Below are 12339 nucleotides of genomic sequence, written 5' to 3'. Positions count from 1 at the left end.
CCAGTCGTGGCCGACTCTGGGGTTGCAGCGCTCATCTCACTTTATTGGCCGAGGGAGCCGGTGTACATCTTCCGGATCATGTGGCCAGCATGACTAAGCCGCTTTGGCGAACCAGAGCAGCGCACGGAAGCGCCATTTACCTTCCCGCTGGAGTTGTACCTATTTATCTACTTGCACTTTGACATGCTTTTGAACTGCTAGATTGGCAGGAGCAGGGACCGAGCAACCGGAGCTCACCTCGTTGCGGGGATTCGAACCGCCAACCTTCTGATCAGCAAGTCCTAGGCTCTATGGTTTAATCCGCAGCACCACCTGCATCCCATAGTTTTGCACATAGTTTGTCACAAAATCCACTTGCAGTTTTTCCAGCCTGGTCCCTTAAGGATCTACTTTTTACCTACCTTTCGGTTATCCATAATGTTGTGTTGATCCACCAGAGTTGGTCCACACCTATATGTACCTTTCTGCCTTGGGTGATCTGATGCCACACTTGGTGAAACCCTTGCTCCAATGATGGAAAGATTTTTGACAGTACCCACTTTTCAGATATAGTTTGATGGCCTTAACTCCTTACTCTCTGCAGTCTTGCACATTTGTGCCGCACATAGGAATTCAGCAGATCCTGGAGCTTGGTCTGAGTACAAGAGGGGGGCAGGCTGCATCTTCTCCCTCTGATAGCCTTGGCAAAAACAATAGGATTTTTCGCCTCTTTAATAGCAGACTCTTGTGATCAAAACTTTTGTGGCTCTTAGGTCTGCGGCCTAAGTCATTTGGGCTCAGCAAGTCAGTGTGTGTGTGTGTGTGTGTGTGTGTGTGTTTTAAAAAACACTCCAGACATATTTGTGTTTGCATGATGCCACAAGTTGGTATGTTTGCTGAAAGGTCAGAGCAAGTGGTGTCGTAAATCCCGGAGGCTATGACCCAAACCTCAGGAAGAACTTTCTGACAGGAAGAGCTGTTCAACAGTGGAAGAGATTCTCTTGAAAAGTGGTGGACTCTTCTACCTTGGAGGTTTTTAACCAGAGATCGGATGGCCATCTGTCTTGGATGCTTTAGCTGAGATTCCTTCATTGCAGGGGGTTGGACTAGATGACCCTTGGCGTCCCTTCCAACTCTACAATTCTATGATTCTAAGTAGTTCAGTGTTCTTAACATCACACCATCCCCCATATTGCACGTGAGATGGCGGGTAGAGAGAGACTTTCGTTGCTCCAGCACCACCTACTTGAATGCCCGGCAGCAACAAGGTCTTCACAGAGAACTCAGAGCTCTGGCATTTAAGTCTAGCTTTTGCTGTGATGCCCACCTTGTGTCTGAACTGCATCACCACAACTGGCCTCTGACATGGCTAAATGCTTGTCCGTAACAGCTTAAATGGCGGGTGGCGCTGTGGTCTAAACCACAGAGCCTAGGGCTTGCCGATCGGAAGGTCAGTGGTTCGAATCCCTGTGATGGGGTGAGCTCCTGTTGTTTGGTCCCTGCTCCTGCCAACCTAGCAGTTTAAAAGCATGTCAAAGTGCAAGTAGATAAATAGGTACTGCTCTGGCAGGAAGGTAAACGGCGCTTCCATGCACTGCTCTGGTTTGCCAGAAAGCAGCTTAGTCATGCTGGCCACATGACCCGGAAGCTGTCTGCAGACAAACGCTGGCTCCCTCAGCCAGTAAAGCGAGATGAGCGCCACAACCCCAGTCACCCGTGACTGGACTTAATGGCCAGGGGTCCCTTTACCCTTTACCTTTAATGGCTTAAATTCTTTGTGTGGAGCACTAGAGCCCTAGCAGTCTGAAGCCCAGGCACAGGTGTGTAACTTCTGTGAACTAGAACATTGTACAGTTGTTCTTTATAACATATCGTTGCGAAGGTTGCGTACAACTCTCAGTCTCTGCCAGGCGGTAGAAGATTCCCGGGAGTCCCAGGCGCTTACCCTGGGGTGCATTTCCACTGGGAATCAAGGTGCGGCAGGGACTGCTGTTCCATTAAGAAATACTACACACATTTACACCAGAATAAAAAAATTCCTTCCAGTAGCACCTTAAAGACCAACTAAGTTAGTTCTTGGTATGAGCTTTCGTGTGCATGCACACTTCTTCAGATACGAAAGCTCATACCAAGAACTAACTTAGTTGGTCTTTAAGGTGCTACTGGAAGGAATTTTTTTATTTTGACTATGGCAGACCAACACGGCTACCTATCTGTAATTTACAACAGAAGCTTTCAATGGAGGGTTTAAAGCATTTGCAACTTAAGAGGGGCTTGTTCCCCCAGCACTGCAGCCATCTCCCTGCCTCAGTTGCAATCTGCCAAGATGGTTCTGCCCTTTGGCCCCGCATTGAGGTCTGCCTACTTCCTTGTTCCCAGAAACCCCCTGGGAAAGAGCAACTCCTCCCCTTCTGTTTGCTATTTCAAGTCTAATTTTAAATGGGCACATTTTTCCTGTGTGACATCACTCCTCCCTCCCCACCTGCCAACCTTGGCACCCCTGTTTTGCACAGACCCAAGGATCCTTCTTTGATGGCCATTGTTTCATAGTTTGCATGTTTGGCAAAAGAAGTGCTTGCAGCCTGTATTTTCCCTCTAATATCCCAAAGCCTAGACAGCATCTTAAAAAGCAGAGACATCACCTTGCCAACAAAGGTCGGCATAGTTCAAGCTATGGTTTCCCCACTAGTGATGTATGGAAGTGAGAGCTGGACCATAAAGAAGGCTGATTGTCGAAGAATTTATGCTTTTGAGTTATGGTGCTGGAGGAGACTCTTGAGAGTCCCATGGACTGCAAGAAGATCAAACCTCTCCATTCTTAAGGAAATCAGCCCTGAGTGCTCACTGGAAGGACAGATCGTGAAGCTGAGGCTCCAAGACTTTGGCCGCCTCATGAGAAGAGAAGACTCCCTGGAAAAACCCCTGATGCTGGGAATGATTGAGGGCACAAGGAGAAGGGGATGACAGAGGACGAGATGGCGGGACAGTGTTCTCGAAGCTACGAACATGAGTTTGACTAAACTGCGGGAGGCAGTGGAAGACAGGAGTGCCTGGCGTGCTCTGGTCCATGGGGTCACGAAGAGTCGGACACGACTAAACAACAGCAACAACAAATCCCAAAGGTTATCTAAATACTATTGTTTATTTTTATTTTTTTTACCATTCACTAACAGATGTGGGTGGCGCTGTGGGTAAAACCTCAGTGCCTAGGACTTGCCGATCACATGGTCGGCGGTTCGAATCCCCATAGCGGGGTGCGCTCCCGTCGTTCGGTCCCAGCGCCTGCCAACCTAGCAGTTTGAAAGCACCTCCGGGTGCAAGTAGATAAATAGGTACCGCTTACCAGTGGGAAGGTAAACGGCGTTCCGTGTGCTGCGCTGGCTCAGCAGATGCAGCTTGTCACGCTGGCCACGTGACCCGGAAGTGTCTGCAGACAGCGCTGGCTCCCGGCGTATAGAGTGAGATGAGCGCACAACCCTAGAGTCTGGCAAGACTGGCCCGAACGGGCAGGGGTACCTTTACCTTTACCTAACAGACTCTAGCAAGATCTATGACAATACAGAGGTACCTCGGGTTACATACGCTTCAGGTTACATACGCTTCAGGTTACAGACTCTGCTAATCCTTAAATAGTAACTCAGGTTAAGAACTTTGCTTCAGGATGAGAACAGAAATTGTGCTCCGGTGGCGCAGCGGCAGCAGGAGGCCCTATTAGCTAAAGTGGTGCTTCAGGTTAAGAACAGTTTTGGGTTAAGAACGGACCTCCGGAACGAATTACGTACTTAACCTGAGGTACCACTGTATGGATATACGGTATATGTTGTATATAGGTCGATAATAATATTTAAAAATCTACTGTGCTGCCTGCCCCCTGCTGGAAACGCGAATCCCTTGTCTGCAGAGGACCATGAGATGTGTCTGTCTGCATTCCCGCATTTTGTAGCCGATGTGCATTTTGGAGGAAAGGGACAGCTATTCTGGGCCCTCTTCCTTCCCAGCCCCAAAGCATCGCTTCTTGTTTTTCCAAGCCAGGAAATGAAAGCGTGCCTCCATCCTCGCCGTGTGGGAGTTCGCCCTGGGCAGGTGGAGGGAGCGCGGAGCATCTTCCCGGCCGCTCCTTGCTGAGCGACCGAGCTAGGGAGGCGAGGACGAGGCGGCCAAGTCAACCTGGGCGCCGGGCCAAGTGGCAGCTGCTTTTGCCTCCGTCGCTGGAGGAAATAAATCCGGGTTTGTGGAATGAGGATGGGAAGAGCCGGAGAGCAGCATCTCCCTCCCTCGGCGCCCCGCAAAGGAAGGTAGCCAATCTCGGGGAAGGAAGGAAGGTAGCAGCCCCAGCAGAGGAATGCAGAGAGACTGCGGAGGAAGCGAGCCGAGCAGCCCTCCCTCGCCCCAGAGGGAGCCTGGAACCAGCGACAGGGAAAGCTGCAGCTGCAGGAGCCGAGGAATGCAGAAATTTGCCCAGAGGAGGAGAGGAGCCAAGAGCTGAAAACGAAAGCAGGGCATCCGCAGCCGGAGGAAGTGGGCGCACGCTGGATTGTGGCGCAAAAGGGACACGGCGACCCCCTCCCCCTTCCCCACTGTATCCTTCTCTGGAAAGCTGCTCCCTCGTGGAGGTTGCCCCGGGTGCAAGAGGGCGGGCAGACCCCTTGAAAGAGGGCTGAGCCATGCTGGCAGCCCGAGAAGCAGCTGCGCTCTACCAGACGGACTTTGTGCGCAATGCCAGGGCAGTGGGAGCTCTCTGGGCTGGCTGCACCCTCTGCTTCGGCGTCCTGGAGGTCGTGGTCCTGATCCAGCCGGCGTGGGTGCAGACAGCGCCGCTCACCTACCAGCTGCCCCCCTCCGGGGTCCTTTTTGACCCCAGCGTCAGCGCCGTGGGCTCCTTCGGCCTCTACCAAGTCTGCAAGGAGCGGGATGGCACCCTCCAGTGCGAGGGGTCACTGGTCACCCTCACCCCGATCCCGTCCTTCAAGGCAGCCGCGGTCTTTGTCCTGATGGCCCTGGTCCTGGTGATGGGCAGTGTGGCTTCCTTGGGCCTCTTCTGGGTCTGCAGCCCAGGGACTGTCTACAAGGTGTGTGCCTGGCAGCAGCTTTCAGCAGGTGAGAGAGAAGGTCCCTCTCGGTGGGAGCAAATGGCAGCTTTCCTGAGTGCGATGAGAGCAGGCAGGCCTGGGCTACCTTCTTTTAGAAAGGAATGGGTGGGAGGGTAATAAGTTCATGGAATCAAATAATCTTTGATTTGGAAGGGACCCTGGTGTCATCTGGTCCAACCCCCTGAAATGCCGGAATCCATGACAGATGGCCATCCATCCTCTGCTTAAAAACCTCTAAGGAAGGGGATTCCACTGCCTCTTCTGGGAGTCTCTTCTACTGCCAAACAGACACACACACACACACACACACACCTGTTCACCCGGGGTCATATCCTGCCGAAACCAGCCATGTGATTGCTTGATAACATATTTAGAAGGCAAACAACAGTGTGAGTCACGTGCTGGTGTGACCAACAGACCCAATCCAAGATGAGGCTATGCACCCACAGGTAGGCTTGATTCTCAATAAGCTGGAGTCTGGTTTTACTCCCCACCTAAGTGGGGTCCCCCAATACTCACCTGCTGTGAGAATAAATCTTGCCTGCTACCCTTGACTGTGGGTTGCCTAGCCTTTACCAACAAGGTATTTGAGCTGTGGGCTCCTTCCTTTTATCTGCCTAGAATCTGCCCCTATGTTCAGTCTTATTGGGGGATCCCGGATTCTGGTATTTTCTGCATCTTATAAATCTAGAACTCAGAGTCATCGGCTTAAGCAGAATGGGGACAGATAAGAGAAAGTCCTTCTTTACACAACACACAGTTAAACTGTGGGATTCAATCCCCCAAGGCTTTGTGATGGCCACTGACTTGAAGTGGGCTGGACAAATTCATGGAGGAGAAGACTCTCAGGGGCTTCTAGACATGGTGAGTATGTAGTATTACTTCCACTATCAGAGACACAACAGCTCTAAATATCAGATGAAGAGGGGCTTACAAGGAAGACAGAGCTATTCTCATGTTGTCAGGCCAATATGGAAGTGGAAGTGAGACAGATAAAAAACCTTAAATAGGTGTCCTACCATGACCACCATAATGTATCTGTTTTAGAACGGGTGACCCTCTAGATGCCATTGGCTTCTCATCTCTTAGGCAGCAAGGCCAATGGACAGGGCGGACGGCTACTAGTCATGATGGCCATATGCTTCCTCCATTATTAGAGGTACCATCAACACCTTTCCGAATACCAGTCATTGGTATTTTGAATACCTGCCCATTGAGGGACAACAGTGGAGCCACAGCTGGAGAGAGCTATTGCCTTCATGCTCTGCTTTGGGCTTCCAAAAGGCACCCGGTCAGCCACCTTGGCAAGCCTTTGTTCTGACTCAGCAGAGATTTTCCTATGAACTATGCAAGTTGAGCAAATTTGCATAATTCTCTTCTTTTGCATAATTTAGTCTGCAATTGTCTCTATTTCTGAACAATTTCTTCTTCTGGTTTTGCTAGCCACGGAGGAGGGGCAAGGAGTTATGCAGGACTCCAGATCCAATTTAACCATCCATCTTTTGAGATTTCTGCAGATGCTGCCTGCACTCCTTCTAGCATATCTTTTGCTGCCCTAAGGGCCAGAAACCTGCTGTAAAGAGTAAAAGCTACTTTTCTTGGAAAACTGAATTCTGTACCCATTACCGTATTCTGTGCTTTTTCCGTGTTCCTGCTCAACTGCAGTATACACAGAGCCCTGACCGAGGGATAGAATTCCCTTGTAGTGCTCTTGTGCTGCTCCTATCCATTTCAATGAGGCTTCTGCAAGACAACTTCCTGGTGGATTGTGCCCCTTATAAATTAGCAGGAGGGTGACATCATTCAGATTTCCCCCTCAAGTACCAAAATGTTTGGGGCAAAGGATGGGGTCCTCTCCTGCACCCCCCAGGATTGGAGTAGGGGGAGAGAACAGTGCTGACTCCAGAATGCCGAGGGCCCTCAGACATAGTGCCCCTCTTTGAGCTCCCGCGGGTGGCGCTGTGGATTTCATGCTCTTTATTCAGCTCATAGTGGTGAGGAGGAATGGAAGTTCCCCCAGAATGTCTGCTTTATATACATTATTTACACAATGGGCCCCACGTGATTGGCTAATTCCGGGATTCTCCTGTAGGCCAATCAGGTTGTGGATTCCCTTCCACCTGGAGCTGGATTGGGTGGCTCCTGTGGACCAGACTGCTGCATTCTGGATCCTATTCTTCTAGGACCAATCAGACTGCTGCATTCTGAATCCTATTGTTCTAGGACCAATCAAACTGCTGCATTTTGGATCCTATTGTTCTAGGACCAATCAGACTGCTGCATTCTGAATCCTATTGTTCTAGGACCAATCAAACTGCTGCCATTTGGATCCTATTCAACTCAGTACATAACAATCACTGCCATTTTTTTGTACTGGGAGTAGATCACAGTCTCTTGGGAGTTGGACATGCCTATTCTAGAACATGCTGAGCAAAGTGAGAATTATAGTACTGTGGGGGCAATGGGCCTCTGCTGGTCTTCAGGGTCCTGGCAAAAGCCCAATCTTTCCCCCCTCTGGAGCTAGCACGGGGAAAGTAGGTCCCAAGGCTATGCGTTAAGCATCAAGATTGGGGGTGGGAATCAGTAGATTATCATCCTATGGAGGTGTATGTATTAATAATAATAATATTTTATTTATACCCTGCCCCCCCCCCGGGCCAGAGCCAGGCTCAGGGCAGCTAACACCAGTAAAATTACAGTAAAAACATAAGGGGGGGGAAACCAATTTAAAATACAGGTTAAAATGCAATTTAAAACGCAGCTTCATTTTAAAAGTAGCCCATACATCAAAACCATAAGGGGAGGGAAACATAAGGGTCAAACAGAGTCCAAACCAAAGGCCAGGCGGAACAGCTCTGTCCTGCAGGCCCCACGGAAAGATGTCAAGTCCTGCAGGGCCCTAGTCTCTAGAGACAAAGCGTTCCACCAAGTCGGGGCCAGTACTGAAAAGGCCCTGGCCCTAGTTGAGACCAATCTAACCACCTTGCGAATTGAGACCTCCAAAATGTTGTCATTTGTGGACCTTAAGGTCCTCCGTGGGGCATACCAGGAGAGGTGGACCCGTAGGTACGTGGGTCCTATGTGTAAGGACATCAACTTTATTAACTCTGTCTCTCTCTGTCTCACAGCAACTTGTCAGGCTCTTGGCTGCCTGGTCTTCCCAGACGGCTGGGGAGCCCCTGAAGTCAGGGCTCTTTGTGGGCCTCGGGCCAGGAGCTACACCCTGGGTGCCTGCACAATACACTGGGCCTTTACCCTTGCCTTGCTGGGCATAGCTGATGCCCTGGTACTGGCCACCCTGGCTTTCGTCTTGGGGAACCGGCAGGATGCTCTGCTACCAGCAGGCTATGCGCCACCCTCGGGAGGAAGAGGTAAGCAGCAGAATAGCCCCCGTCCCTGTTATTCTGGGCAAGGATGGGAGCCAGCAGATGCTCAGATGCGAGGCTGGCAGGAATGTCAGCTGCTGCCTAGCAACGGCCAATGAGACACAAGGATGCATCTGAAATGGGGGAAAGGTGGAGGGGGCTGGAGGCGGCAGCAAAGAGGCCCAGTCTTCCAGGAACCTCTGAAGCCCCTCCCTTTCCTCCAAACCAGAGAAATAAAACTGGTGGTGATGCTTCTGCTAATGCAAATGTGTTGATAAGTCTCTCCCTTTCTGCCACAAGCTGGGATTAAGGACTCTGGGTTTTCTGCTGCCTTACTTGCTGCCACCAAAGTGGGGTGGGGGGTGGGAAGGCGGTAGAGGAGGCCCCATTTTCTCCTCATACCCTGTTCCAGTGTTTTTCAAAGCACTATCTAGGTCTCTGTGTAAAGAACTCAAAGTCTGCGGTCCGTTGCCTCACTACTGCCACCACCACCAAAAATGGGATTCTGTGGTGGTGGTGATAATAATAATAATAATAATAATAATAATAATAATAATAATAATAATAATAATAATAATAAATTTATTATTTATACCCCGCCCAGCTGGCAGGGTTTCCCCAGCCACTCTGTGAGTTATAGGGGAAAAGTATAAAGCAGGGGTCCCCAAAGTAAGGCCCGTGGGACTCATTTATCCGGCCCGTGGCGACCCCCGTCGCCCGCTCTTATCGGTGCCGTGCTGGGTGGCTGCCCACTTCCGGGTCGGAGGAGGACTGGAAATAGCTTGTGTGCATGCGCAAGCAGTGGCGTAGCGTGGGTTGTCAGCACCCGGGGCAAGGCAAGTAATTTGCGCCCCCTAACTTGTGGATTTGCGCCCCCTAACCCGTGGATTTGTGCCCCCTAACTCTAACCCCCAGATATTGTGCCTGGTGCGGCCAGCCCCCCCTGCACCCCCCACGCTATGCCACTGTGCACAAGCGTTATTTCCAGTGCACATCTGGGCCGGAGGAGGCCCGTGCACATGCACACAAGCTATTTCCGTTCTCCGACCCGGAAGTGTGCCAGAAATAGTGTGTGCGCACGCGTATGGGCACGCGCTCCCCCGCCCTCCGGCCCACCGCACAATTGGCGCTGGAGACACCAGCCCGAGGCGCGGTAAGTTTGCTGACCCCTGATATAGAGTATACAGAACTCACTCTCAGTGGCATAAGCATGGGTGGGGCCATGGGGGGGAGGGTCGCCCTGGGCTCAAAATTCTTAGGGGCACAATTTTTTTAAAAAAGGAATAATAAATAGACAATAGTGTGCCCTTCCCACACAGAAAATCTCTTGTGTTTGCATGGGCAGACTGAGGAGCGGATTTGGGGTATGGCCGGTTGCAAGGCTTTAGAAAGATACCAATCCCCCGTCTTGCTTTCCACCCTGCTAAACGCTCACAGGGTGCTGCAGCTGCCACTTGGGTAGGTTGTGAACCTATTGCCTCTTTTTTCCAACCTATTGGTGGGTGGTACCGAAGATACTTGCCTTGCACCGGCCACTGGCAACCCACGCTACATCACTGCTCATGCTAGAGGCCTGTGTGGCTTGAGGCACAAAGGGCAGGAGGTCCGCTTGTAGTCAGTGCCCCCATCTTGGTTGTAACTTGATGCCTGATCCAAGAAGGTGTGCATTTTCTCTGACCCTGGCAAGCCCCACATGAGATATGTCTCAGGATCTCAGGCCTGGCACTAGAGCCATGGGATATTCACCACCAAGCACAGAGAAGGCTCTGCTCAGTTTGGTTCCTGAAGCAGAAAATCTGTAAGCTACCTCTCCACGCTGGAAAAATAAATTGACTAACTGCAGCTGCATACACACAAATAAATTTAAAACAGACAGCTTCCCCCAAAGACTCCTGGTGGAGTATAGTTTGCCCTTACAGAGCTACACTTCCCAGAATATTTTTTTGGAAAAAACCTATAGCTCCTAGGATTCTTTGGGGCAAGTCATGTGCTTTACACATGTGGTTTGTATGCAGCCTGACTCTGTGTCTGAAGTCAAGGTCAGCCTGAGAGTTACATAGACTTAGAACATGAAGAAAACCTTTATAGGGAGGAAATGAGAGAACCATTCATGCCTTGCTGGGCAACTGCTCACATCTCCTCCCTCAATACTTGTAACCCTGACCCTCAGCATGGGAGAAACACTTAATTAAAAAATAACCAAAAAACAACAACCCTGGATGTATGAAGTTTGTCCTTAAAAAATGCCTTTAAAATAGTGGCGGTGACACTGTTTTAGATTTATTTTAAAAAACCTAAAAACCTAGGAAAAAATAATAACAATCCTAGTATCCTATAAAATAGAGGCAGCTGAAATTTGGTATGTTGGAATGTGATGATGATGATGATGATGATGATGATGATGATGATAATAATAATAATAATAATAATAATAATAATAATAATAATAATTTATTAATTGTACCCCGCCTATCTGGCTGGGTCTCCCCAGCCACTCTGGGCGGCTTCCAACAAAGATTAAAAATACGTTAAAATGTCACACATTAAAAACTTCCCTGAACAGGGCTGCCTTCAGATGTCTTCTAAATGTCAGGTAGTTGTTTTTCTCTTTGACATCTGATGGGAGGACATTCCACAGGGCGGGTGCCACTACCGAGAAGGCCCTCTGCTTTGCTTCTCGCAGTGAGGGAACCGCTAGAAGGCCCACGGCACTGGACCTCAGTGTCCGGACAGAACGATGGGGGTGGAGATCATAGCTGTCAACGTTTCCCTTTTTTAAAGGGAAATTCCCTTATTCCGAATAGGATTCCTTGCAAGAAAAGGGAAAAGTTGACAGCTATGGTGGAGATGCTCCTTCAGGACACTAGCCAATGTGACACTAGCCAAGGCCTCCGTACCCAAATATGCTTGCAGGGCATGTGCCACAATATCACCTATGATGGTTCCTGCTTAGTTCAGAGGGAAGGTTATGGGATCGTAGAACTGTAGAGCTGGAACGGACCCCAAAGGTCATTCATTTGTTGCAGGATGAAGCGACTTGCTCCAGTCAGTAGCACAAGGAGCGCAGGACAGATGGCCTCGGTGGGGTGGGGGAATTGGGGCTCTCCTTTGGAGAGCAAATGTCTTGCTTAGGCAGGGACACGAGAAGATCAGTGTCTTTCCAGGTCTTTTTCTTCCCATTCCCTGTATGCACACAGGTGTGACTTCAGCACTGACTCCGGACTGATCTCACCTTCCTAACGGACATCCTTCAGAGTCGGTCGCACGCCACAACAGAACCCTTTTCTTGCTGTGCCTAGCTGTTGCAATAAAGATATTTTTTATTTTAAAAAATGCTACATTGTGATGTGTTATTAGTAGGGATGTTGGAGAATTCTGCGGGAAATTGAAACGGAAGCAGAAATTGCTGCAGGTTGCATGTTTGTCCAAGTCAGGAACGGAAATCGTGTGAGCAAATATGTCTTTTCTATCAGTGGGTGGGATTCAACGAAGTTGCTGCATTTGCTGAACAAGGTCTGTTGGTGCAACAGGACTTCCATCCCACCAGCTAAATCTTCTCTGGAGGGTGGGGGGGAAACCCAAGTACCGTATTTTTCACTCTATAACACGAACCCGACCATAACACGCACGTAGTTTTTAGAGGAGGAAAATCCGTAGGCATGCCACCCGTAGGCATTCCCTCTATTAACACACACAGACATTTCCCCTTACTTTTTAGGAGGAAAAAAGTGAGTGTTATGGTGCAAAAAATACGGTAGATCTTGTTAGACACACCCACCCATGCACTCTCTCTCTCTCTCTCTCTCTCCATTTAGCACTATGTTGAAGTCCACCCGTTTTTTTAGTTCCTGATCATTGTGTGAACCATCAACCTTATTTTCTGCATAGTTTTTGATTTTTTTTTA

At 49.7% G+C, this 12339-nt stretch overlaps 1 protein-coding gene and 1 long non-coding RNA gene across 3 annotated transcripts in view; one reads left to right on the top strand and one right to left on the bottom strand.

Annotated features, from left to right (window-relative positions):
* Positions 1-12339, bottom strand: part of LOC309522359 — a 205901-nt gene that overhangs the window by 5444 nt on the left and 188118 nt on the right. The gene's annotated exons all lie outside the window — the stretch shown is intronic.
* On the top strand, positions 4070-11767 carry LOC309522298 (LHFPL tetraspan subfamily member 5 protein-like). 2 transcript variants are annotated; one of them, XR_014215005.1, is made up of 3 exons: positions 4070-5076; positions 8198-9245; positions 9423-11097. XR_014215005.1 is itself a non-coding variant. In XM_082205554.1 (3 exons), exons 1-3 carry the CDS (start codon positions 4644-4646, stop codon positions 11658-11660), a joined length of 705 nt encoding a protein of 234 aa, XP_082061680.1. In that variant the 5' UTR covers positions 4070-4643; the 3' UTR covers positions 11661-11767. The 2 variants fall into 2 exon arrangements, 1 of the variants encoding a protein (XP_082061680.1); XM_082205554.1 differs by lacking the exon at positions 9423-11097 and adding an exon at positions 11632-11767 and having other exon boundaries at positions 8198-8440.

The sequence above is a fragment of the Podarcis vaucheri genome (genome assembly GCF_965113315.1).
Source record: "Podarcis vaucheri genome assembly, chromosome: 17".
Lineage (NCBI taxonomy): Eukaryota > Metazoa > Chordata > Lepidosauria > Squamata > Lacertidae > Podarcis > Podarcis vaucheri.
The sequence above is the reverse complement of the archived record's forward strand: the minus strand, read 5'-3'. Positions and strand labels throughout refer to the sequence as shown.

What these genes read in the sequence shown, in the direction of transcription:
- LOC309522298 (XM_082205554.1), top strand. Translation starts at nt 4,644, where the DNA reads ATGCTGGCAGCCCGAGAAGCAGCTGCGCTCTACCAGACGGACTTTGTG. An exon ending in CTGGCAGCAGCTTTCAGCAG is followed by an intron (nt 5,077 to 8,197) that starts GTGAGAGAGAAG and finishes TCTGTCTCACAG; the next exon opens with CAACTTGTCAGGCTCTTGGC. An exon ending in GCCACCCTCGGGAGGAAGAG is followed by an intron (nt 8,441 to 11,631) that starts GTAAGCAGCAGA and finishes GTATGCACACAG; the next exon opens with GTGTGACTTCAGCACTGACT.